Here is a 25,908-nt window from a genome sequence, read left to right on the forward strand (position 1 = left end):
GTCCACATACCCCTGAAAGGTCCCTGTTCCCTGGTGGATGCTCCAGACTGCCAGTCACCAGTCAGAGCAGGGGAGAAAGCCCCAAGCAGGAGACATGGGGCAGGGGCTTCCCCAGACCCCGGGCAGAGCGTCCAGGGGTGGGAAGACAGGAACCCAGTGCTTCTGAAACCCAGAACATCTCTGGTTCTGGGTACCTTCATTTCTGGGAACTGACTGTGCTTTGGAAAGAGTGAAATGAGAAGCAAAACCCTCGGGCCCCAGCATCACCCCCCCTCCTGCATTCTGTCTTCCTTCCGCTGAGTCACAGTGAGAGCCGAGCGCTAAAGCTTCACTGAGGGCTTCTTGGGTAGGGCAGGGTTCAGGGTCAGATGAGGACACAGAATCTAGGATGAGTCCCTGTCTCCTGCCAACATCCTCTATGAGAGGCCCTAGGGTTGCTGGGGGCTGAGACAACCTCCTCCAACTTGTGGAGAGGGTAATCGGAGCCCTCATCTGTCCTGACGCCCCTCCCTTCCCCAGGCGCAGCGTTTACCCACAGTCACTTTCTGAGAACCTGTGGTAATCTAGGCCCGTGCGGTAGATGGTTTGGGGGGCCTTGCTCTTGGGGAGCCCATGGACTTGGGCATAGATGCCTCCTGATGGGCCCCAGTGAATGGCTGGGTCCTCAGGATTGCATTTGGTCTGCGATGGGATAGCCACAGGCGTCATTTGACACAGGGGAGACCAAGCCCCATCATGCATGCATGTCACAGACACCTGCACACCCCTACACTGTCACCCGCAAGTCCAGGGTTGTGGGACTTGAGCACTTGGGCCAGTGTCTGTGGTCACAGGCGTCTGTGCAGGGCCTCTTTGATGGGGAGTGCCAGGTTCCAGAAAGAGGTCAGGGCTGTGTGTGTGTGTGCACGTGTGTGCATGTGTTGTCATCACCCTATCTCAGAGGCTCAACCCTGAGCCGTGGGAGCTCAACACTGCACTCCCATTCATGGGATAGAAGGCCAAAGCCCAGAGAAGGCTCATGACTTGCCCAGTGTCACACAGCATGTTGGGGCAGGCCTGGGAGGGGAATGAGCCAGACCTGAGCACCATATCCATGCCTCTGACCTTTCTGGTTTGGTACCTGGGGCCGGATAACCTCCAAGGACCATGCTTCATCAACCTCTGGGAGGTAAGGCTGTTGATTCTCCCAGTAAACTCACCGAGTAACCAACCACAGGATACTCTCAAGTCTTACCGACCCCTTCCCAGGATTTTCCACACACCACACCTTTGCTTGGACTGTCCTGGCCACCACAGTTTCTCTCTCTCCTCTCTCCTCTCTCTCCTCTCTCCTCTCTCTCTCGTCCCTCAAGGCTTTCCAAGTTCTACTCAAATGCTTCCACCCTCGCTGGAACTCTCAGATCTCTTATCGTCCCACCAACTTCTGACCACCTCATTCCTACACTCTGGTCCCTCACTCAGTAAAGTTGCAATTGACCCTTTGAGCTCTGAGCTTGGGTAGAGGATCTTCCAGCCACAGCCAGCCCAGCCCAGCCCTTCAGACTTTACCAGTCACACTAGGGTGGGCCCCGGAACCAGAAAAGGAAACTTCTGCCCCCCAACTCTGCTCCTCCTGCAAAGGCCCAGCCAGGCCCTGTGCAGCCTCCGAGAGCAGGAGAAACTTGTGGCTGCCAGAGAGGGCAGGGGTGCTGCCACGTAGGCCAGGTTTGGGCCGTGATGTTTACTGTTCGAGTTTCATTTATTCCTCATACCGTGGCACCCCTCACCTGTATGCCAGGCCTGAACTGCTTGGCAAGGTAAGGGTTGGGGCCAGATAAAGTGTAGAGAACACGCAGGTTTAGTGGGTGTTGCTGTGTCTCTAAATGGCCCCAGACCCAGTTCTCCATTCTTTGCCCAGAGCCCTCCCCTTGGAGAGGGGCAGAGGGGTTGCCTTTACCTCCTGAAGCTCTGAGCCCCATTGCCGTCTGGCTACCCCCCGTCCCTGTTTGCCCACCATCTGCCCTAGTCCCTGACCGAACCTGGGAACCTGCTGCCGCTGCCCTTGATGTTACTTTGTCTCAGGGGATGGACCCAGCAGCTCATACTCTGGGATAGGCAGCTTGAGTCCAGCCCATGGTACAGAGGGGTCAGCTCAAGGAAGGGCATCAGGACCTGGCTTGGGCGTCCTGGAGAAAGTTAGGGAAGGGGGACAGGAGGGTAAATTTCATAGCCAAGGGGAAGGTGGCTTTCCCTTCCCCACACCTCATTTTCTCCCAGCTATGGCAGGCCCAGGCCTCTGTGAAAAGTGAGTTTTTCCTGCTCATCTAGTCTCAGATTCCTGTTTTGTTATCTATCACACAGAGAAATGGCCTAACTGGTTCTTGCTGGTGCGTGGATGAGCCATTCCATCTGCTGGTTCACTCCCCAAATAGCTGCAATAGCCAGGATTGGGCCAAGCTGAAGCCAGGAACCTGGAGCTCCATCCATGTGTTACAGGGGCCCAGGGACTCGGACCATCTTCTACTACTTTCCAAGGTACATTAGCAGGGAGCTGGATTGGAACCAGTGCTCCAATATGGGATGCTGGGGTGGCAGGCAGAGGCTTAACCCACTGTACCACAATGCCAGCCCCTTTGTGCATTTATTTTGTATCTGGCCACCCTCTTGGCTTCTGTTACAGGATTTGCTATTTGTTGCTTCTCTTGGACTTTTTTTTATTAACATTTTACCACTGAAAATGACAAAACTGTCTTTTCCTTCTAATACTTCTTGCTTTTATTTAGTTTCCTTGTTTTATAGCTTGGCTAAGACTTCCAGTATAATATTGAAAAATAATAATAACTAGAGCATTTGTGTCTTATTCTTACTCCCTGGGCATGCCCTAATAGCTGCCTATCAAGTGTTCTTGCTGCTAATTTTGGATAGACAGCCATTCTCTAGTTAAAGATGGCTCAGCCAAATCCTGGCTGACTCGGAATTTGTTGGTTTATTTTAGAAGTTTATTTATTTGCATCTTTCTTTTTTTAAAGGCAGACTTTACATGAACGAGGTAAATTTGTCTCTGGTTGGAAGTTACTTTTTTTTTTTTTTAAGCAGAGTTACACAAAGAGAAAAGGAGAGAGGAGAGGCAGAGAGAGAGAGAGAGAGAGAGAGAGAGAGAGAGAATCTTCCATTCGCTGGTTCACTCCCAGTTGGCTGCAACAGCTGGAGCTGCACCGATGCAAAGCCAGGAGCCAGGAGCTTCTTCCGGGTCTCCTACATGGGTGCAGGGGCTCAAGGACTTGGGCCATCTTCTACTGCTTTCCCAGGCCATAGCAGAGAGCTGGATCGGAAGTGGAGCAGTCGGGTCTCGAACTGGTGCCCATATGGGATGCTGGCAGTGCAGGAGGCGGCTTAACCCACTATGCCACAGAGCCGGCCCATATTTGCATCTTTCATTCATTCATGCAGGAACCCTTCAATGAGTGAGGACTGATTGCCAGGCCTACACTTGGTTCTGGGGTGTGAAAAAGAAAATTGACACAGCCTCAGCCCATAAGGAGCTCATAGCTCGGTGGAGCAGAGGCAAGTCAGTAGGCCCTGGACCTGGGGCCGTAGGCGTGCATTTGATCACTGTCGGTGGAGCACTGTGCCGGGCAGGGGGGATGGGCAGTGTTCAAAGGCCCTGCTGACATGCACCTCACAGTCTGCTAGCATTCAGGTTCCCACACAGCAGCTGTGACGCTCAGCAAGGCTTTGTCTGCCGCAGAGGCCAGGTCAGGAAGTAACCAGAAATGCCAGGGAGCTAACGACCTGCAGCAGCCCTACGCCATGAGGCCAGGAGGTCTGCGGCTTCGTGTCCCGTGTTCCTCACCATTTGGGTGGGACAACCCTGATCCTCAGTTGCCTGCAGCGGGAACCCACTCACTAACATGTCTGATTTGGCTATCTTTCCTTCCTGGTCTCACTTCCTCTCTCCTTTATGTCAACAATGTACGGGCTAAGATTTACCTGATTGCATGCTAACAAGTTAGTCTGCCATGATCTCGAGGCTGCTGGCAGAAGGCACAAACTGCCGGTTAAGAAACAAAGAATGGATGGGCATTTGGTATAGCCATCAAGACATTGGGATGCCTGCATCCCTGAGCAGAATCCCATCTCTGCTCCACATTCCAGCTTCCTGCTAATGTGCAGCAGGTGATGGCTGAAATAGTTGGGTTTCTGCCACCCATGTGGGACACCTGAATTATGTTCCTGTCTTCTGGCTTCAGGGTGGCTCAACCCCAGCTGCTGCAGGCATTTGGAGGGAAATCAAGAGCACAGAAGACGTCTCCCTGCCTCTCTGCCTTCCAAATAAATTTTTATTTTATTTTATTTTTTAGCCAATCAGCACTTTCTGCCACCACTTCCCTGCACCCCATCCCCCAAGGTCTGCACTGAAGGCCAGGTGGGTTGCATTACACAGAAGAGCCTTGAGTTTAGGGGACCTGGATCTTTTCTAGTCTCTGCAAGCAGACCTGCCCAGTAGGGAGATGATATCTTAGTGTATTGGACAGTAAACGAATTTGCCCTTTTCCCTGGAGGAAGACACAACATTTATCTTCTTCTTTTAAAAAAACTGATAGGTGGAGAGACGGAGACAGAGACATCCTCCATAGGCGGATTCACTCCCCAAATGCCCACAGCCACCGAGGCTGAAGCTGGGAGCCAGTAACTTAATCCAGTCTGCCATGGGGGTGGCAGAGACCCAAGTGCTTGAGCCCTTACCTGCTGCCTGCCTCCCACCGCTGCACTGGCAGGAAGCTGGAATCAGGAGCCAGGGTTTCAAAGCCTGGTACTTAAGTATGGGATGAGAGCCTCCTAACCTGTGTCTCAGCTGCTGGGCCCAACACTCGCCCTGCCTCTGCCCTCCGAGGCTGGTGGCCGTCATAATCACTGTGGTGAGTTCTGTTCGGAAGAAGGGCAGTCAGTGCCTCTCCTGGCGGGGGTGCAGAAACGGGAGAGAAGCACAGAGAATTCCAACACCTTGCCGGTGCTTCTTGGCGTCACTTCCCAAATAAGCAATTTGCCTTTGAATCCTTGTTTCAGTCTGATTCTGGGAGAAAACTCTCAAAATGGGGAGACAATGCTAAGTGGACATCAGTGGATTTCTGGAATTTCTGGAATTCCACCCCCGCCAATCCCATCGTCCTGTAAATAATGCAGGCAGCCCTGTGAAGGAAGCTGGCGCCCAGAACTGCTACTGCTGTGATGCCTGGGGCAGAGGTTTCTAAAGAATGCCTAGGGTTTCCTTTTTAACGTTTAAATATTTGTTCATCTAGAATTTATGGTAGTGGCAGATGTGAGGTAGACACTGGACTTTTTTTTTTTTTTTAAAGAGTATTTATTTGAAAGGTAGAGTTACAGAGAGAAGGAGAGACAGAAAGATCTTCTATCTGCTGGTTCACTCCCCAAATGGCCTCAATGCCCAGGGCTGGGCCAGGCCAAAACCAGAAGCCTGGAACTCCATTTCAGCCTCCCTTGTGGGTAGCAAGGGCTCAAGTACTTGGACCATCTTCCACTGCTTTCCTAGGCACATTAGCAGGGAGCTGGGTCAGAAGTGAAGCAGCGGGGAGTCAAACCGGCATTCATATGTGATGCTGGGGTCGTAGCCATCAGCTTAATCCACTGTGCCACAACACCGGCCCTGGAGTTTATTTTTTTTCCAAATTGTTTCGGGGTTAACACTTTGCTGTAGTGGGAAAAGCCGCTGCCTGCAGTGCCAGCATCCCATATGGGCACTGGTGCAAGTCCCCAATGCTCCACTTCTGATCCAGCTCTCTGCTATGGCCTGGGAAAGCAGTAGAAGATGGCCTGAGTGCTTGGGCCCCTGCAGCCATGTGGGAGGCCTGGAGGAAGCTCCTAGCACTTGCCTTCAGACCAGTGTAGCTCTGGCTGTTGCAGCTATCTGGGAAATAAAACAGCAGATGGAAGACCCCCCCCCACCTCTCTCTCTCCGCCTCTGCCTCTGCCTCTCTGTAATTCTGCCTTTCAAATAAATGAATAAACCTTTAAAAAATGCCATGTATTAGAAACTGTGCCTGGGGCTGGCGCTGGAGATTTGACACTCAGCATCCACTCTGTAACACTGCGTGGGCCCAGGGAAAAGTATGGCTGTGCCCCTACTCAGCTGCACAGCAGACAGATCTGCTCCACAGAGGATTTGGCTGCGGATTAGGAAGATTTCTTCCTATGAAAAAGTTTAACAACATTAATAAACATTTCAAAAACTGAAGTCAAATTTCAGTTTTAAATAGTTCTAATTTAAATGTTGACAGTTTATTATAAGCTGAAATAGTCTATTTTGTCTGACTTTTTGGAAATGTTTAAAATGCTCATACTTTGAATTTTAAATGTCTTTTGTTTGATTTTTTATTTTAATATTTTAAATATTACCAAAAGAAGAGTAGTTGTGTGAAAATCTTGATTATGATAGCATCATCAGTCATTTAAGTGGAATGAAGGCAAGGACAAAGAATGTTACAGAATATCTTCTGAATCAGGCCTGTCTCTGTTCTCTTTTTTTTTTTTCTTAAAGATTTTTTATTTATTTATTTGACAGGTAGAGTTACAGACAGTGAGAGAGAGAGACAGAGAAAAAGGTCTTCCTTCTGTTGGTTCACTCCCAAATGGCCGCCATGGCTGCTGCTGCGCCGATCCGAAGCCAGGAGCCAGGTGCTTCTTCCTGGTCTCCCATGCTGGTGCAGGGGCCCAAGCACTTGGGCCATCCTCCACTGCCCTCCCAGGCCACAGCAGAGAGCTGGACTGGAAGAGGAGCAACTGGGACTAGAACCCGGCGCCCATATAGGATTAACCAAGTGAGCCACGGCGCCGGCCCCTCTGTTCTCTTACTTAAACCTCAGGCCCATCTCTAAACACACAGACTAAAACAGTCATAATTAAGCTCAGGATTCTTTTATAGTTGCTGACTTTCAGATATATAAAAACAACGGAATTACAGATGTTTTCTCGCTGTAAAAGTTTATATGTGAGTAGGAGGAGAAAGCATGTTTTATTACAGTTTGATTTATGATTTTTCAATATTTAGATTTTGGTATGTGGGCCTCCACTTGCCTTTCTCCGCAGAGCACTGCCAACATCGGATCGGGGCCTCCGCTCCAACAGGAAGGAAAAGCAGCCGTGAACACAGGTTCTTCCTGCTGCAACAGGAGCCAGAGAAGGAGGGCTCCTGGTGCTCTTGTCCGTGTGGGCTCATGGCGAAGTGGGAGCCAGAGGCGTGGGTGGGGCCCGGAAGAAGCAGCACTCAGCAAGTCTACACACTCACACCTTGTGATTAAGGTAAGTGACACCATTATCCCCACTTCACAGAGCTGGAGTGAGCTCCCAGAGGGCTCAAGATTTGCTCGAGATACAACGTAAGTTGTGTGGCTCTGGTACCCCCCGTAACAGGGCACAAGGGTCCCATGAAAACCCAGTAGATGCCACCCAGCAGCTCTTTTCACACTGGCTGTGTGGGTACCAGGTCAAGTTCTCCCACAGTTGAATTTTCTGAGGCCAAGGCCAGCCTGACCGAGGCTGTAAGTGGCAGAGAATGTGGCATTTCCGTCAGCTGCCCCCAGTAGCCCCTGAGAACTGGCTGCTCCCTGGGCTGCCCCCGCTGCCGTGCTACAGTGGTCAGAGGACCCCGGTGCCCAGCTGTACCTCCCAGCTGTCCTCTGGACAGAGTCCAGGCCCTTCTCTCCAGGACTGGCCCCTGCAGGATGGTGAGCTGGGGATAGGTGGGTGGCAGTGAGGGCCACGGAGTGACCTGGGGGCATGAGCACCCCTGTCCAGCCTCGGCCAGGGGAATCCGCCTCCACTCCAGGCAGACTGGTGCTGAGTGGTTAAACGGCTGCCCCAAGGCCTCCCAGCCAGACGGAGGCCCTCCCTTCCCTTCTGTGCTGACCTTGACTTGCTCTGCCAGTGCCCCAGCTGATGGTCAGCACACTGATGGCCACCGTCTGGGAGAGTGTCCAGACCCTAACCCAGCCCTAGGTCACACCCTCCACAGCCTCCTGGGAGCTCCAGGAGCCAGGCATGGGCTCATTGCCCACCTGCAGCCTCCCATCTCCATTCTACAGGTAGGGACACAAAAACTCCCATGGGCATAGCAGGGCCATGGTGCTGGGACTACTCTGGGCAGCTTGATGCTGAACCCAGGGCCGATAGGCCCTGCTGTGGGACGGGGAATAAGGATAGGGACAAGGTTGGCCTGGAGAGTTAGAGCTGCCTGCCCATCAGCAAGGGGGCTCAGCGAACAGGACCTGGCACTGCTGACCCTGCTGACTGTCCTGCCTACTCTCCCTGGGCCACTCTGACTCCAGGTGCTTCCCACTCTGGGGCAGCTCTGTCACACCTAATCTCTCACCACACCCACACACTGCCCCTCACAGGCACCTGCACCCCTTTTTTCTCTACCCACACACCCATTTCTGACTGTCCAGTCTATGTCCCAGCCTGGGCACTGGGCATTGCAGAGTCTGTGCCAGACCTAGGCCTGCCCTGGCAGAGCCTTTGGAGTGGCTCAGCGTCCTCAAACTGGGATGGGGGAGTCTTAGGGGGTACCTGCAGTCAGGGAGGGCTTCCTGGAGGTAGAGACCCAAGCTGCGGCCTCAGCACCCTCCCCCACCCCACATCACTGGCCATCCTCGGCGCCTCTCCCTGGAATGGCCAGCAGGTTCCTGGAAGCGTCCCCTGGCCCTGCCGTGCTGGTTCCAAGAACTGCAGCTCCTGGCAGCATTTGCTTGGGATCCTTTCCTGGAACCTAGGCCTTGCCCTGCCGCGGTGGCTGAGGTCGCACAGGGCAGCCAGTGCAAGTCCTGAGGGAGGGAGCAGCTTGGAGGGGCCTCTGGAGGGAGGACACTCCGTGGACCAGACACTGACAGGTGGGTCCAGGACAGGCTGGGGGACGGGAGGTCAGGGAGGTGTAAGTGCTTTGGCCCCCAGTCAGCCATGGGGACAGACCCATGAGTTCTTGCCCAGAAGGGAGGCCCCTCCCTGGGCCACAAGTGGACTCACCCTCCACCCCCAGCCCTGACACCAGCCTTCATCAGATTAACTCTGGAGGGACAGGCCAGGGGACAAGGGACAGGAGTGGCAGCTTGTGAGCAGGGAGGGGGGTGGGACCCTTGGAAGGTCAGAACACCTGCGTTATTATTCCTGTTATGATTGCACCTTGGGTGATTACAACAACAGTCAGTCACACGCACCCCACCCCTGCAAGTTAGGTGATTGGGGGCCAGGCCCTGATGAATGGGCAAGGGCAGGGCCCAGCTCACCTCAAGGTCACCAGGCCTCCTCTTCTGGGGTGTGTTCTCCACCCCCACCACTTCTGATCTGGCACCAGGCCTGCCCACCCGCCTGGGACCTGCCAGATCACGTTGAGCAACCGGTTCCTGAGAAGCAAGGAAGGCTGTTTGGTTTAAAATTAACTCCCCCGCTCCCCTCCCTCCTGCGGCCTCCTCTGAGTTCTTGGAAGAGGCGCTCAGCTCTTCCTGGGAAGAGGCCTCCAGCCGCAGCAGCTGCCACAATTCTGGCGAAAACACCTCACCCGGGGTGGGGGTGGGGTGGGGGGTGCCTGCACCAGGCCCTCCTGTCCTCTGCCAGGCCCTGGGATCCTCTAGGAGCTCGGCACCCCAGGTTACCCGGTGAGGCTGAGCACAGAAAAGGGGTGATCACCCACACTCTGGGAGGAGAGGCCATTACCTCTGCTTCCAGCCGCGAAGCCCACGGCTCGCAGCCGGGCACTGCTGGCTTAGAGACCCTGCCTGGGCACCTCTTGGGTAGGAGAGGGAACTGATCCCGTTGGCAGCAAACCCAGGACCTTGTCCTACTCCAGGTGGCTCCAAGAGAGAAAGCAACCTTCCCTGCTTCCCCGGCTTTGTCTGCCTGTGCCCAGCCTGCCCACCCACGAGGTACCCGGCTGACGAGAACCACCAGTCAAGGAGGCCCAGGGCGCACACTGTAGGCCCCCATATGCCAGAGTCATGGTGCTGTCTGCCAGAGGTCCCATCTGCCCTCTCACCCAGACCCACAACTGCCTTTGGGCTCCATCTCCTTCTGGGTGAGCTTGCGGTTTCTGGAGCTCTTGAGCTCCGTGGCTCTGAGCTGTGGGGATGAGTTTGCTGGGAACCCACTCTCCCAGTAGCTCCTCCTACCACATCCCCTGGTAGAAGCTGAGAGAAACAGAGGAATGCTGGCCAAGTGGAAAGGTTAACACACTCAACACACCTGCAGGTGCACACACACACACACACTGGGGTGTACTTGGAGGTAGGGCTGATGGGAGCGGGGAGCCGAGAAGTGCTCGGGGAGGAGGCAGCTTTTGTCACGGGTGTGGGGAGGGTCCCTGGAGCAGGGCTCTGCCCCGGGATACCATTCCCTCTCTGGCCACACCCTCAGGGCATCATTGGTGCCAGTGTATTCATTGGCAGCGGGGACTGAGTGGGTGGAACAGTCCTGGAGTTGTGGCCACCCAAGTTTCCTCAGCTTTCCGTAGCTGCCCGCCATACTCTGGGCCCTGTGTATTTCCACCAGGTCTAGGTCATGGGAGCAACTGTCTTTCCACTGAGCGGAAGCCCTGGACGCACCCAAGAGGTTCCCCCTGCCCTGGGCCTGTTCCTCTCCTGCTCAGATGAGCATCAGCCTCCACTCTGCATCCCCCAAAGCCAGGCCCAATCACCTTCCAGCCGCCCTGTGGCTCTCATTTGGGGTAGATTGCAGCCTCCAGGGACTTGGTAGACAGGGGGAGCCCCATGGAGTAAACCCTGCTGTTTCCAGGCCGGCTGGGAAGAGACTTAAATTCCTGGTGCAGCTCAAATCTTTTATATTGAAACTGGTCTGACAGGTCGGGGTGAAAGGGCTGCGGAGGCCTGTCTAGGCTCCGCCTCTCCTGGAGCGGGGCGGTGTTCCTAAGGCCCAGAAGCTCTGTGCACAGACCCTAAGAAGGCTTCAGGCCCCTCACCTTGTCACTCCCTGTCTGTGAGCAGCCACACAGCGCTGGACTCCACCTAGGATCCAACTCCAATCCCCCTGCCCTTGGCCTGGTGGAACCCTGCAGAGCCCAGCCCCCTTTTCCAGAAAGCTCCCCCTGGCCCTCCCCACCCCTCCACGTGGCCCCCGAACCCCGTGCATGCTGTGCCGAGGGTTTAGTGAATCAGTCTGTGGAGGCAGAGCGAGCTGTGGTTACAACAAACGAGATCTGGACCTGGCTCTGCCTCTTGTGAGCTGTGTGGCTCTGAGCAAGCTGCCACCTACCTTTCTGAGCCTCACCCTCAGCTGTACATGGGGACAAACCCTGGGAGCACAAGCCCCACCAGGGCCCCAAAGCTGTGACCCTCAGCTCCCCTGCTGCTCACTTCACAGTAACCCTCCCAATCCCATACCTCACAACTCTGGCCATCTGCCTCCATGTCCTCATGTAACCATTCCCCCGAGCTGACCAGATGTCCCTTAGGAATGGGCATCAGGTCAGGTCACGGCTCTCCCGGCTAACCTCTGCAGGGGTGCCCCTGCCCTGCCCACCCCTCAGAGCAGCTACTGTGGATGCACTGGTGGTCAACTTCAGCTAGGACCCTTCCCCAAGGTCACCAACCCTTCCCCAAGTCACCTGCAGGGCAGCTCCTACTCTGTGCCTGGGTCCCTTGGCTCAGGGCCACCTGCTCCAGGGCTTGCCCCACCCCCTGCTTTGCTTGTCCTGTGCACTCATTTGTCCCCTTGTTTACTGTCTCTTGCACTAGCCCCTGTGCCCCATGAGGCTGGGGACTATGTCTGCCTTGTTCCCTGACGTGTTCCCAGAGGGAGTCTGGCCGGATTGGTGTCTGAGGAGCACGGTCAAAGGTCAGTTGTTGTCTGTGTGTTGTGCTGGGTCCCATGCACCCAGGTAGTGCTGGCAGGGGGTACCCCTTTTGCTAGCCAGGGATCCCCCAGGGGAAACATGTTGGCCAGAGGATTTTCACCTTTGTTAGACTGGGTCTCTGACTTGGGCCTGGGCAGAGCTGCCACTGCCCCTGTTCCAGGCAGGCATCACTAACTGGGAAAATGTCAGGAGTCAGATGGAGCGTGCAGCCTCTGTCCAGGATAGAGCCGGGCCCTGGCTTGAGCTAGAGCAGAGGTGAGGGGCTGGGACCCCACTGGCCAGGCCAATGGCTCCAGAGCTCTCAGCAGGCAGGGAGAGGGAAAGGAAAACTAGTATCCAAAAGCACTTTGCTGGAAGTCATCTCCCAGGCGCCTGCTCCTTCCGCCTCCCATAGGGACCCTGGGGTGGGCAGGCAGGCAGAAACCCTCAGGGTGAGCTCTGCTCTCTGCCCCGCTTACTAAGTGACCTCAGCCAGCCTCTTGCCCCCTCTGAGCCTCGGGTTCCTCTGTGGAGCGTGGTAGGATTTGGAGCCCACACTCAGTGTGGTGAGTGCCTGGCATGCACCATGTGATGTCCCCCTGTGTACGGTGAGGCATTTCCTTGCTACCTCTTGCCATGGCAGCCTTCTGATCAGGCCATAGCACCTAGTGGGGACAGCCTACCTCTGGCCCCTCTGGGTCTACTACCTGGCCACTAGGACACTCAAATCTAGGAGTGGAGCACACAGAGGGGTCACCTCAGGGAGCCACCGAGGAGCTGATTCAGGACAAAGGAATGGGGAACTGTAGACAGCCCTGGCAGGGCCACGGTAACCCCAGGGGTAGAGTGCCAGGCCCCACAGCCAGCCAAGGGCCCAGGCTGCCACCAGCAGCAGGGACAGTGCCAGGCTGGACATCTTGGCCTGGGTACCGCACCAGGAAGGGCAGCCCTCCCACACCAGTCTCCTGCTCACTCTTACCCAGTGGCATTCCCTTTCTTTGCCACAACCATCCTCACAGCCCCAGGCCTAGGCCTCTGGAGTCCTGCTGTTGTTCCTTTCCTGCCTTCTGTCACCAGCACAGCACTCCTCAGCTCTTCCGGCGCTCAACCCACCAGCAGCTGCTGCTTCTCGTCGGCAGCTTGGGAGGCAGCATGGTGAGAAGGGTCTCTGGGGGACGGTGCTGTGGTAGACTGGGCTAAGCCTCCGCCTGTGGTGCTGGCATCCCATATGGGCGCCAGTTCAAGTTCCGGCTGCTCCTCTTCCAATCCAGCTTTCTTTTATGGCCAGGGAAAACAGTAGAAGATGGCCCAAGTGCTTGGGCCCCTGCACCCACGTGGCAGACCAGAAGAGGTTCCTGGCTCCTGGCTTTGAATCGGCTCAGCTCCTGCTGTTGTGGCCATCTGAAGAGTGAACCAGCAGGTGGAAGGCCTTTCTCTCCCTCTCTGTCTGTAACTATACCTCTCAAATAGTTAAATAAAAAAAAAAAATTTTTTTAAAGTGTCTCTAAAGGAAGGTTGAGGAGCTATGAACCAGGCCCATGGGTGCTTTCCTGCAGAAGTTCAACGCATTGCAGGACCCAGCGGGAGCCCATCAGTGAGCGTGTCCCAGAGTCAGGCCATTAACTGGAGGGGTCAGGCGTCAGGTGCAGGACCCTAAGTGGGAGGACAGGGTCCCCCAGCCCCACCATCCCCATCTGTGGCCAGATCCTATCAGCTCCCTGGCCACCATCCTCAACTCAACTGCTCCCCTGCACAGAACGAGCCCTCCCCAGGCCTCCTGGCATCAGGAATACGAGGTTCCCGGTCATGCCTCAGCACCTTCACCCTCACTTTGTCCCTGGAAGCACTGGCTCTGCCTTTGCTGTTAGTTTGCTCAACTGAAGAGACTCTGTCCCCAGGAGCAGACCATGCGCTCTCCCCACTGGCCCTCTGAACTGGCATTTCCTTGTTTACACACCTGGGTCTGGTGCCCTTCTGGCACCCCACCCCACCCCCACTTGGCAGAGGCCTGGGCAGTGATCCAGCTGGCTTTCACCTCTGCCTCCCATTCCTCACGGGGAACAAGAAGAGGTGAGAGAAGGGCTGCTCCTGTGTCCCCCACCCCTGAGCCCCCCAGCAGGGACTGCTCAGCCACAATAAGCCTCTGGGCCTTGGCTAGCCCAGAGATAAAACGGGGTCAGGATAATAGGATCAAAGGGGAAAAGCCACGGACAGAATTTTAAAGAGGCCCCCGAGGGCTCCATAAATGAAAGGTACAATTTTATTGTCATTACAGAAAAATCAGTGGAAGAAAAAAAGATCACCAAACTGGTTTTTGTGTCATGGTAATTATTTTATAAAGTCTTATCAGTTCTCTCCCTCTCTCCTGAGCACAAAGCAGGTGCAGCAGCGCAGCCCTCGCACCAGCACCCTACTTCCCGACACAACACCCACACCCGCACAGGGCCTGCGCCACAGGAGACCAGCTCTGTGCAGCTCACCCTGCCCGGGGGTGAGCCAGGGCTCTGTTGGGGACCGAGGCTCTGGCTCCATTTCCCACATGCCCACCCTCCCAAGACAGGGCTGGGGCAAGAGGGAGAGGACACATTCACGGGTGAGTCAGTGCCAGGACACCCAGGACATGTCTCAGGAGGGGCCTTGTCTGCGGGGAAGAATCCGGAAGCTGGCATGGAGCTGGGGTCTCTGGACCACCTAGGGCTCAGGGCAGAGAGGTGGGGGGGCTCAACCCTGGACCACCCCCATGGAGAATAAATAAATAAATACTGTTGCATTGTGCAGCCCCTCAGCCAGGCCCACTCCCCGACAAGGGGGACTGTCACTCCCACTGCCCTCCCAGAAACAGAGGCTGGAGGTCAGCAAGGGCCTGCCCCAGCCTGTGGATTGAGAAACCAGGGCTGGACAAGTCTGCACAGTTCAGGTGGCTGGGGCAGGCCAGTGAGTGGGGGCCTGGGCCTGGTCCACGGGGTGAGACAGGTCCTGCCTGCCTCTCTCCTCTGACACAAGGCTCACCACAGTGGAGCCACAGGGGCCTGGGGATGCCGGCCTCCAAGCTGTGTGACACCTCCCCCCACCCTAGCCCCTGGCTTGCTCCCTGCTGGCTCTTCCTGGTGTAGCTGCCAGATGCACACAGGCACTGGGGGGCTGGAGAAGGGACAGCAGGAACCCAAGACCAGCTGGGGCCAGTGTCCCCTCCAGCATTGTGGCCAGGTGGGGCGGGGCAGGTGTGGGCTCAGTCAGAGCCGGAAGGGGTACTGTCGGAGGTAGTCAGCCATGCGCCGGGGCAGCGGCAGGCAGTCCACGTCGGTCACCAGGCGGTTGATGACAAGGCGGCAGAGGTGCTGCAGGCTGCGGGCGCTGCTTCTGCGCACAAAGGGCTGCACCAGTTTCAGGTGCACAGCAGTGGCCACGGGGGCAGGCAGCGCAGAGTCACTGGGCGTATCTTCCTTAGGGACAGGCAGGGCTGGGCTGGGAGCAGGATCAGGGCTGTCGCTTCGAGTGTCAGCAGCACAGGAGGCCACGTAGTGCTGCACAAGGCTGACCACGTCTGGGAAGGCCAGGATGCGTGGCCTGGACAAGCAGTTCGAGTCCAGGCGGAAGCTGGAGTCTGCATACTCAATGCGCACGTTGGTGGGGCCGCGGGTGGTCTTGACTGACAGCGTGAACAGGTAACTGGGGTGGGTGCTGTCTCGAACTAGGAACGTGCCTTCTGGCATCTTCTGCAGGTGTTGCCGGGCCTCACTGGCCGTAATGGAACCCCAATACCAGCCTGGGCAAGTGGAGAGGAGGAAGAGGGCCTGGTCATGGGAGAAACTAGCTGGGGTACCAGCCCCTCCTCCTTCACACTTCCCTGGAGTGCACTTTACCTCTCCCATCACACACTCCTGGGTAGGGCCATGCCTCCCAAGTCAGACTCAACAGGCACAGCTTCACCCCCCTCCCAGACCTCTCAGGACTGGCCTGCCTCGCTGGCGACTCACCAGATTCCCGAAGGTAGGAGAAAGTCTTGGCTATGCACATCAGATCCTCCTCGGGGTCCAGCACCTTTGATTCACTCTCTGGCTGGGCTGGGGTCTCCTCTGCCACCTCCTCCAGGAAGGCCACAGCAGGTAAGGGCTGCATGGCTGGTCCGGGCAGCTCCAGGGACTGGGCCCACAGGGGCCGCTGCCCGATCTGCTCCACAGCCAGCAAAGGACAAGGTCTAGAAGGAAACAGCAGGCAATGAGTGGAGGCCCCATGCTGCCCCATGTCCAGAGATCCCTAGGGCTGCAGACCAGCTGCACTCCTGTGGCCAGCACTCTCAGCATCTATTATTTTTAAAAAAGATTTATTTATTTATTTGAAAGGCAGAGTTACAGAGAGGCAGAGAGAGAGAGGTCTTCCATCCGCTGGTTCACTCCCCAGGTGGCCACAATGGTTGGAGCTGCGCTGATCCGAAGCCAGGAGCCAGGAGCTTCCTCTGGGTCTCCCACTTGGGTGCAGGGGCCTAAGGACTTGAGCCATCTTCTACTGCTTTTCCAGGCCATAGCAGAGAGCTGGATCGAAGTGGAGCAGCTGGGACTTGAACCAGCGTCCATATGGGAGGCCAGCACTGTAGGCAGCAGCTTTACCCACTATGCCACAGTATGGGCCCCTCCCCTGCACCTATTAAACACTAATTAATCTCTCTCTATTTTGTATCAAATTAGACCACAGCTTACTCCCTACAGGTACTTCCAATACCCTTGACATGCTGACTGGGATCACCAAAAGTACCTCACGCCGCCCTCCTGGCCGAGGGAGGCTGATTAAATAGCACTAATCTTGGCTGAGCCATAGGATGGGCCTGCAGGGAGTCCTCTGGGACGGCCCCAGAATTACAGCAGGAGGCCCGAGGCCACACTCTGCCCACCATGGCTGGGGTGTCTATTGGAGGCACCCAGGACAAGATGCCTTAGAGACTCAAGAACCCTCTAGCCTACAGGTACAGCTCCCAGCCTGGCTCCTGCTTGTCCCAACTGAGGGTTGGGGGGGAGGAGGGTGGCCTCTAAAGGTGCCTCCAAGTCTCACCTCCCATACATATGAACTCTCACCAAAGGGCAGGGTACTCAACCCCCACTCCAGCCTTCCCAGGCTCCATGACCTTGTACACAGCTTGCTCTTCACCAGGCATTTATACCCAGCCCACAATGTGGGGTCCCACAGCTCAGTTCAGGGGCTCAGCAACTCCACATCCTTAAATGGCTAGGGCTGGAGAAGCCAAGCTTTCCAAACTCTGAGCAGCAGCTGCCTCCTCCTCGGGGAAGCCCACCAGCATGGTGACTACCTGCAAGTGTTGCAGGGATAGGCCCTGCTTTCCGAGGGAAATACATCCCAGCCCGGGGCCTAGCCCAGAAGGAAGGGGTGGAGGAAAGCCCTGCAGGTGCCGAAGACAGCATGGATAAACTGCCAGTACTGCCTGTGGGGCAGCAGGCAGGTGGAGCCAGACCTGACCATGGAGACCACAGGTGACCCTGAGAAGGTGCTCCCAAATCACAGCCCTGTGATCGCTCACAGGGAGGAGGGGCCTGCTGACTCTGGCCCCCACAGCCTGCAGAGGACTTTTCCACACCCGTCCTGGCTGTGCTGAGAGCTCTGGGATACTGCTCAGGGGGCCAGAGGCTGGATTTTTAAACATTAATTTATTTGAATCACTTCTCAGCATAAAAGTCAAATTACTTGAGAAGCAGAAACAAAGACAGAGGGTCCATCTGCTGGCTCACTCCCTAAATGCTCACAACAGCCAGGGCTGGGCCAAGACCAACGCCGGGAGCCAGGAACACTATTCAGGTCTCTCCTGTGGGTGGCAGGAACCCAGTTCAACTAACTTAGGCCAGCACTGCTCCTCCCAAGGCCTGTATCAGCAGGAAGCTGGAATCAGGAGCCACAGCCAGAGATCAAACCCTGGTGTTCCGATGTGGGATGTGAACATCTCAACTGGTGTTTCAACTGCTGGGCTGCATACTGGCCCCACAGGCCAAGTTTTGAGATGACCCACCTGGAGCCCAGAGCTTGGCCCAGGCTCCTGTGGTCTGAGAATATGGTAGGTGGCTAACTGCTTGGGCTGGAGCCTCTGGGGGGTAGCCATGTTCAGACAGCTCAGCAGGGCCTCTGAAAAAAGTCCCCTGTGTGGGTGTGGGAACCTCTGGGGCCGGTGTGTTGTCTGAGTGTGTGAATGGCTGTGCTGACCTCCATAGGCTTCTGGTGAACCACTGAGCATTTGGGTGTGTCCATAGCTGTGTCATCATCAAGGCGGGGGCAGTGGTTGGTGTGTTCCAGGTACATGTGTGTGCCTGCTGTAGAATCCAGCCAGTGAGTCCTGCCTAGAGACACATGGCAGAGGGGTGAACCCAGCCCAGGGCTGGGGGGTTCCCCAGCTGCTCTCCATCCCAGGAGGGCACTAGCTGTACTGTAGCTGTGTGTGTGTGTTGTGTGTGTGTGTGTGTGTGAGAGAGAGAGAGAGAGAGAGAGAGAGAGAGAGAGAGTGTTAAAAATCTCTGACATCCAATACTGGTGCCGAGGTTTACAAGGGGGGCCTCAGCTAGGGGGAAGGGAAAGAGGCTGTGGGACCCCAGGATGGGGGCTAGGGGGCTCCAGAGGAGGAAGGCAGCGGTTGGGGGAGGTGTTCAGCAGTCCCAAAGTCCAGCAGGGAGGAAGGAACACACCCAGGCAGCCAGGGAGAAGCAGATTTCGCGGCACCTCCACACCCCTTCCCTGGAATGAGGGCTGCTCAGAGCAAGGGGCACTTCAGCCTGGTGCCACCTCTCACCCTTACTTGGTAACATGCCAGTTCTGATAACAGCAGTTATTGGGCCACTCTGCTCACCCTTGGGTGTGGGACACCCAGTGGAGCCGCCCCCTCTCCTTGAAGCCTCCTGAGCTCAGTGTGGAGAGCACCCAGCCCTTTGGCTAAAAGGGGATGCTGAGGGTCAGGCAAGTGGGTGTGTGAAGAGGGCACAGGCCAGCCCAAGACTCTGTCCTATCAGCAGCCCCTCTGTCGTCCCTCGCCCCAAGTCTTTGAGAAACCTGGAGAAGGGAAGTAGAAGCCAAGGTCATTCTCACACTGGGATCCCAAACTGGGCAGAGAGGAGGGGTGAGGCAATTGCAGGGGAGCCCCAGGCAAGACCAAGCCAAAGCCAGGCTCTCCAAAGAGCCGCTTGTTCTCGGGTGCCAGCCTGCGGCAAGGCTCTCAGGCTAGTCCCCAAGAATCGACAGTTTCGGGGCAGGGAGGGGACACCTAGGCACAGTAGGCAGGGCTCTGGGCTGGCAGGGCTAGGGCGCTCTGGGCCCTGGTCTGCGTTGGGAAGCCACGTCTTGGGAGGACCCTGCCGTCTGAGAACCCAGGCTGCGCCCACTGTGCTCCTCGGTCGCCGGCCGGCCCCTCCGCTTCCCACCACTGTGTGAGCAAAGGGGTGGGGTGGGGGGTCGCGATCCCGACAGCGCCGCACTCGGCCACCTTCTGCCCCGCCTGGCCCTCCCAGTGCCCGGCAGCGGGCTCTAGGCCCGCGCGATCCCGCGACCCCACGCACACGCCGGGCGGGGACGGAAAGCCGCGCTTACCCCTCAACGCAGAGGACCATGTCCCGGCGGCGGTGGCGGAGCGGCGGCTTGGGAAGGGGGCTCCGCGGGACGGTAGCGCGGGCGGGAGCCAGTGGGCGCGGGCGAGCCCGCGGGGAAGCTCCCGGGTGGACGGCGGCGGGCAGGAGACTGAGCGGCGGCGGAGCGGGCGGCCCGGGAGGGCGCCGGGGGAGGGCCAGGCGCGTGGGGCGGGGCGTGCCGCCTCCTAATCTTTTGTCCGCCGAGTCCCAGCCCTTCCCGGAAGCGCCCTCTTCCTAGAACCGCAGGCTGTGCGGTGGGGCCTGGGAGGTGGGGGAAGGGCGCAAGGGGGGGAGGGGGCCGCTGGGACCGGTATCCGGGGCCCCGCGATGCGAAAGGAAACACCTTTGACTAATTTCCAAGAACTTTCCAGGAAAACGGGGCGGGGCCCCGCGAGGCGACTAATAGCAGAGCAGGGGCGGAGCCGAGTGGCCCGGGCGAGCCAATTGTAGCGCGCAGAGCCGGGACTGACGTAGCCGAGAGGGCGGGACCAAGAGAGCCCTAGGAAAGACCCGGTGGGTGAAGTTAAGGAGCGGCCGAAGCTCGGGTCCCCCGAGCCTGCTTTCCCCTCTCTGGGTTTGGGCTCCCTTATCTTGCAGTCGAACAAGTGACAGCTCTGGGCGGGGTCTTGAGCCAGTCCTACTTGCTGGCATCAACTTCCAGGCGGTCTGTGGGGTTGTGCAAGCGCCTCCAGTTGGGCCGCATCTTCTGTACTCCGGGTGTGGGTGTCGTAGGGGGAGGTGGGCGGCCCGTGGTGGGGTCTGGAGAGAGACGCAGAGGGGCGGCGGGATGCAGACGGTGGTCCCAGAAATAGGCAGGTCAGCTGGGGTCGAGCCTGCGACCACCCAAACCAGAAAGATCCAGGCAAGAACTCTGGAGAAGGCACATCCCAGCCCTTTGTCTTTGGCGGAGCCGTGTAGGCTCGGCTCTGCTGAGGCAGGAGTGGAGCCTCTGTGCCCAGGCGGCTTTGGTGAGCCACAAAAGGTGCTGGGAGAGAGACCAGGAGCTCCTGAGCTCCGGAGGTAGTCTGGGAGTGGGTGACAGAGGCAGGCGGTGGAGCTGGGACAGCTGACTCCCGGCGGTGCTGGCGACTTTGGATCCCTGGACAGCTGGTACTGCCACCATTATGCAGATGAGTAGATCGGGCCGGAATCAAATTCCCTTGTCTGTTCCTGGCGAGATGGAGTGGGTTGCTAGGAAAAGACAGAGCCAGAGCTTGACCCTAGCTCACACCCTGACCCCCTCCTGCATTTTTAGTTTACTGGGGAGTACTCTAAGGCACTTGTGGGGTCTGTGCAGGCCTCCCCCAACCTCTAGAACCAGGACTGGGAAGGGATGGGACTTTGGAGAGGGCCAGGTTGGCTCCCTGGCCCCGTGCCCAGTGCCTGCCCTCAGGTCTCCTTGGAAGGAGGTGAGCTGTGATGTGCAGGGCAGTGGTTAGAGGCCTGAATGACAGTGCCCAGGCTTTCCCCGGGCAGACAGGGCTCAGCTTGTCCTGTCCAGGCTGGGGCAGAGGACAAATGGGACCTTAACACAAAACCCTGTGAAACAGGAAAAAAAACTAAAATTTAGGGGACCTACTTCTCTGTGATTTTGCTGATGGGAAGCCAAGGGTGCGGTGGGATGGATGCCTCACTGTCAGCTTTGAGGGTGGGGTCCCTGGGTGGGGCCCTCCTTCTGCAGTGGGAACGGTTCACTGCCCCACGACTGTGAAGTCAAAGGCACTCCACACTTGCTGTGCAGCAGAGCCATGGGTTTGAACTGGGTCCATAAGGGCCAGATCCCCAGCTCCACCTCGGGACTCCACCGTCCCCTCTCTCTGACGCTTCACTGAACACACTTTCCATGCCAGTCTCACTTCATTGTTGCAGGTACAAGCAAGGGAACTGAGGCTCAGAGAGAGTACAGCGTACCCTGGATCTCACAGCTACTGAGTAGTGGGGTGGCGCTAAGCGACCCCCCCACCCCAGACTTCCTCTCCAGGTGTCTGTGACGTCCCTTTTCCGAGGTATCTAGGTGTCGGCTTTGAGGTCTTCCATGAAGCTTCCCTGGGCCTGACCAGTCAGTGTTGGAGCACCAAAGGCGTCCCCTTGAAAACGTCCTCTCCAGGGGGCTGAGGGTAAACCAAAGGGTGCCAGGGGCTTTGGCCTTCCAACCATGTTTTGTGACTTTGACACCTGCTGCTAGGAACAGCGTGCTCCTCTTCTGCCCTGGCTGCCTGCCCGTCGGTCCTGTGTGCCCCTCTGGCTGGATCCTTGTCACCGCTCCTGCCCCACCCGTGCCCAGGAGCTCCCACTCTGACTGCTGGGCCTGCACTGCCACCCTGTGGCACTCCCTCTGGCGGCCTCAGCAGCAGAACCTCCACAGACCGTCTCTTCCAGGAGGACCCCTCTGCACAGCAATGCCTTCTGCATCTGGTCTCTGTCCTCCTGCCGGTGCAGCCCGCCTTCTCTCTGAAGGGCAGTCCACACGTATGTATGGGGGGATTCAGCCCCTCTCATTCTGGGGCTCACTTTCTGGACCCCTTTGTCACTAGAAGCTCTTCCAGACGCCTTGCTCTCCGTCCCCATGGACACACAGACATCGTGAAGGCCCGGTGCTGGGATCTGCCACCATGACCCCTCTTTTGCCCAGGCCCAGTTGTCCATGGACAGACTCTTCCACCACTGTGAAGGTGGGTGTGGCAGGGGTTGCTGGGACGTGAGCATGGAGGGGACGCCATATCTGAGTGTCAGTGATGCAGGTGGATGCTGCAAAACAGCCGTCTATGACGGACCCCCGTGAGGACTGTGTGCAGAGGGGCATCCGTTGGTTGGCACTGTTTACCTTTTGCATTTCTGTGCAGGTTATCATGCCCAGCAAGTTTTACTTATGTGATTACACATTTTAATAAAAAAGACTAGCTTAGCAATACAATTATACAGTCTTTAGAGCAGTTGTAATCTAATTCTGCTTTAAAGAAAGAAGACATCATCTCCAAGCGTGCTCTGAGATGTTCTTGGCTGGGAGAGGGAAACAGCCTCCACCCTCAGCTCCGGAGCTCTTCACCTGTGGGACTCGTCCAGCCTCACGTTCGCTGGGCCCAGCCAGCCATCTCCAAAGGGCAGAGCCTTCTCCAGCCCCCCAGCAGGATGAATGTTTGGGTCACAGGGTTTCCCCCAGAGCCCTGGAATCTAGGATCTGATTCTCAGGCAGGGCAAAGGGACACGAATGCTGGGGCCAGCTAGGCATAAATGCAGGTGAGAGTGTATACACGTGTGCACGGGTGTGTTGTGTCCACGTGTGAGCACATGTGTGCATGCCTGCATGTGTAGATGTGTGTGCGGAGGCAGGGATCAGGCGGGGAGCCCATGGTGTGAGGGTATGAGCCTGGCCCCGACGTTGTACTTGGGGTTTGGAATGGGGGCACTGTCAGAAAAGCTGCTGATTTGGGGTCTGCCCTCCCTGCTCTGGTCTCAGTGGATTCACGGAGGGTCTCAGCAGAGCCTCTGGTCTGCAGGCAGTGTTCAGTGTGGTCAGCTGAGGCTACTGCCTAGGGTCCCCGGCTTCACTGAACGCTGCTGGCTTGGAGGTCGCCTGCGGGGACCGGCAGGGCCATCAACCCTGCACACTGCAGCTACCCACCAACAGCGGCTGCTCTTCACTCACTTGCTCATCCCCACACTCAGAGGGGTCATCAGGCACAGGGGAGGCGGTTACCTAGGCAGAAGGGCACCAGGTTCCCACTCACAGCCCGGTCAGAGTGTGTCAGCGTGTGTGTTGGGGCGGAGGGCCAGGAGGAAGGCGCCCGTGGATTGGCAACTCTAAAGCTGGTCGAGGACAGGAGACACACCTTTGGGTAGAAGTTGCAGTGCGTGCAGTCCTGAGAATAGCCTGTAGATGGCGGCAGAGGCCCGCGCAGAGACTCTGTCCCGAGCGCGTCTCCGGCGTCCAGTTTGGGGATTGGGGTGGGAGGTCCTGTACGAACAGACAACCACAGCCAGGCTCCCTGGGGCTCTAGACAAGATATTTTTCCTCCGGGGGCTTTAGTTTCCTCTGTAAAGTGAGCGTTGGCCTGTGTTGAGAACACCTGCTCACAACAGGCCAGGTAGTTTAAGCCGGGGTCGGAACGCTGCAGGGCGAGCAGAGAAATCTCTCACGGAGGAGGGGGCGGCGAGCAGGGGTGAAAGGCTGCTGGGTCTGAGCAGATGGTAAACCAGGACTTACTGTCCCCAAAGGCCATCGACCGAGGTGGGCCAGGAGCCAAGGGTACGGAAGGGGAGGGTCGCCAGAGCCGGGAGGGGGGGGGACACCTAGGACGAACGAAACAACCAGGCGCTGCCCGCCACTTCGCCGGCGCTGGGTGCAGCCTGGGGAGCTGGGCGCGCCCGCCGCCTGCCCGCCAAGGAGGGCGGAAGCGGCCGGCCCTGCTGGAGGCCGCCTGGCGGTGCGCAGAGGAAGCACCGGCCCGAGAGAGAAACGAGACGTCCGGCACCGGCCCTTCCTGGGTCTCGGGCAGCCGGGGCCGCCAGCACAGCTGGGAGCGCACGTGCGAAGTTCTCCCTGGGCGTCCGGAGGAGGTGGCCGCCCTCCACGGGAAGCCACGCCCCCGCTTTTGTCCTGGCTCCGGGGCGGGGCTCGCCCGGGGACTCCTGCCCCGCCGCGCCCAGCCCCGGCCTGCCTGGCCCTTTAAGGCTGACCTAGCGGGGCCCCAAGTCGGGATGACGCGCGGGGAGGGTGTCACGTGGGTCGCCGGCGGCGCGACTCTCGGCCCAGGGCGCCCCTCGGCCGACCGCTGCCTCTGCCCCTCGCCGGCGCAGCCGCCAGGTGCACCCCCAGCAGGCACGCCCTCGCCAGGTACGACTAGCCAGAGTGCCTCCGCGGTCGCTCCCGGGACCTCGCGGCCACTTCGGCCGCCCGGCCCCTTCTCTTCCTGACACGTGCCCCGGCGGGACTGAGGAGCCCGGCGGCGCGACCACCGCCCCCTGCCGCACGCCCATCCTCCCAGGCCGAGTGCCCTGCGTCCCCAGCCTGTCCCCCGCCTGCCGCCTTTGCCCGGCTTAGGGGCTCCAGGGCTGGGGTGTGTTGGGAGAGCGTGGGCGGGACTCACTCTTCCCCCTTCCCTCAGGTGCCGCTGGACGGGCTAGGCTGGGGCCGCCTCTGAGCGCCCCGCGGGGGCCATGGAAGTCGAGACCGCAGAGGAGCAGGGGGGTCCTGCGCCCCCGCCAGGTGCACCCGGCGGACCCGGCCTGGGCGGGGCTCCGGCCCACGGGGGACGGCGGGAACCCAAGAAGTACGCGGTGACGGATGACTACCAGTTGTCCAAGCAGGTGCTGGGCCTGGGTGTGAACGGCAAGGTGCTAGAGTGCTTCCATCGGCGCACGGGGCAGAAGTGTGCCCTGAAGGTCAGTGACCGCTCCCTGAGCCCCGGGGTGACCTGGAGGGCCCGTCAGAGAGGCCTGTGGGGGCACTGCTAGGGCCAGGGCCCCAGCCAAGCCTCCTGTGCTTGGCGTCCTGTCCCCAGAGTCCGCTATAAGGTCAGGCGGATGACCTTCCCTGCTTTACAGATGGGGAAACTGAGGCTTAGCCTGGCTAAGTGAGAACGGGGTGGAGCCAGAATGGGCAGAGCCGTGGTACCCGGAAGCAGGGGAGGAGTAGCTCCTTGCTCTGTGGTTCTGGCCGGGTCACTGTATTCAGGCAGAGGGTTAGGCTAGGCTGCCCCTTCCACTTCCACGAGGAGCTCCTCTGAGGGGTGGGGCTGCTTCCTCCCTGCAGCCCCTGCCTGTCCCGGCTGGAGTGAAGGGAGCCTCCTAGTGCAGGGCATTGCCGATTGCACCTGTGGGAGGGAGGCTGCTCCTGATGAGTCACTGTCCCCATATAGGAAGGGGCAGGCCCTGCTCCAAGCCCCACCCACCCTGCTTCCTGGCCAGAAGGTGGGTCACCCATCCAGCCATAGGACCTGACACTCTGACACAGGTGGGATCAGGGGATGGTTTTTGGAGTGGCTGATCTGGCTACCTGGTTCTGGCCTCAGGTACACAGTTCAAGGCCCAGGACCCTGCCCCAATACCCAGGATTCCTTGAATCTGTTATCTCAGGGAACTTTACTCACCTGCAGCCTGTGCCAGTGGCCACCTGGATGGAGTGGATAGTGGCAGTGAGAGTGGTTTCTGGAAGCCACAAGTGCAGCCAGGGATGTTCCCATTTTACAAGTTGCCATTATGAGGCCCAGTGCAGAGCCCTGCTGATGTGCTGTATAATCTCTGCCCTGTGTTTGCCAACTCCGTGACCTTGGACAATATCCTGGATTCTTGAAGCCAAATTTCTGCCTGTGCTCAGAGGGAAAGATGAGTGGCTGATGTGAGCTTGAAGGCAGATAATGTGGGCGGAGGACTTGTGCGGGGCCTGGTGCCGGCCTGGAGAGGCTGCAGGACTTGTTTGAGGCACAGAATCTGCAAGTACCTGAGCGGGGACCTGGGCCCAGC

The 25,908-nt window shown here is 58.0% G+C and overlaps 3 protein-coding genes across 20 annotated transcripts in view; 2 read left to right on the top strand and 1 right to left on the bottom strand.

Moving 5' to 3' along the window:
- Nucleotides 1-13,291, top strand: part of HEMK1 (HemK methyltransferase family member 1) — a 32,503-nt gene extending 19,212 nt beyond the window's left edge. For 11 of the 17 annotated variants that reach the window (XM_062200971.1, XM_062200970.1, XM_062200962.1 and 8 more), the window contains 5 exons: nucleotides 2,341-2,514; nucleotides 7,084-7,296; nucleotides 11,736-11,835; nucleotides 12,853-12,988; nucleotides 13,122-13,291. Coding sequence is in view for 3 of the 17 variants with exons in the window: in XM_062200969.1 (XP_062056953.1) it covers nucleotides 7,084-7,296; nucleotides 11,736-11,835; nucleotides 12,853-12,988; nucleotides 13,122-13,245 (573 nt within the window). In the remaining 14 variants the exon portion in view is untranslated. Of the gene's footprint in view, nucleotides 1-2,340; nucleotides 2,515-7,045; nucleotides 7,297-11,735; nucleotides 11,836-12,852; nucleotides 12,989-13,121 lie in introns of all 17 variants that reach the window. The other 6 variants (XM_062200969.1, XM_062200966.1, XM_062200975.1 and 3 more) reach the window with 4 other exon arrangements.
- Nucleotides 13,292-14,052: 761 nt separating this feature from the next.
- CISH (cytokine inducible SH2 containing protein) lies at nucleotides 14,053-19,540 on the bottom strand. 2 transcript variants are annotated; one of them, XM_062200985.1, is made up of 3 exons: nucleotides 18,070-19,180; nucleotides 15,811-16,041; nucleotides 14,053-15,599 (listed from the first exon to the last, which is right to left on the bottom strand). In XM_062200985.1, exons 1-3 carry the CDS (start codon nucleotides 18,350-18,352, stop codon nucleotides 15,067-15,069), a joined length of 1,047 nt encoding a protein of 348 aa, XP_062056969.1. In that variant the 5' UTR covers nucleotides 18,353-19,180; the 3' UTR covers nucleotides 14,053-15,066. The 2 variants fall into 2 exon arrangements, with proteins under 2 accessions (XP_062056969.1, XP_062056968.1); XM_062200984.1 differs by lacking the exon at nucleotides 18,070-19,180 and adding an exon at nucleotides 19,409-19,540 and having other exon boundaries at nucleotides 14,054-15,599; nucleotides 15,811-16,031.
- Nucleotides 19,541-24,198: 4,658 nt separating this feature from the next.
- Nucleotides 24,199-25,908, top strand: part of MAPKAPK3 (MAPK activated protein kinase 3) — a 30,239-nt gene continuing 28,529 nt past the window's right edge. The window contains exons 1-2 of the mRNA XM_062200986.1: nucleotides 24,199-24,280; nucleotides 24,552-24,828. Of these exons, the coding sequence (XP_062056970.1) occupies nucleotides 24,604-24,828 (225 nt within the window). The 5' untranslated portion in view covers nucleotides 24,199-24,280; nucleotides 24,552-24,603. The remainder of the gene's footprint in view (nucleotides 24,281-24,551; nucleotides 24,829-25,908) is intronic.

This window comes from Lepus europaeus, chromosome 9 (assembly GCF_033115175.1).
Source record: "Lepus europaeus isolate LE1 chromosome 9, mLepTim1.pri, whole genome shotgun sequence".
Classification (NCBI taxonomy): Eukaryota; Metazoa; Chordata; class Mammalia; order Lagomorpha; family Leporidae; genus Lepus; species Lepus europaeus.

Coding starts and splice junctions, on each gene's coding strand:
- CISH (XM_062200985.1), bottom strand. CDS start 18,352: ATGTCAGAGATTTTTAACACTCTCTCTCTCTCTCTCTCTCTCTCTCTC. Junction 16,042..18,069: donor CACAGCTATGGACACACCCA/AATGCTCAGTGG, acceptor ATTGCCTGCTGT/TTCCTTCTAGACCTTGTCCT. Junction 15,600..15,810: donor CTCCTACCTTCGGGAATCTG/GTGAGTCGCCAG, acceptor CCACTTGCCCAG/GCTGGTATTGGGGTTCCATT.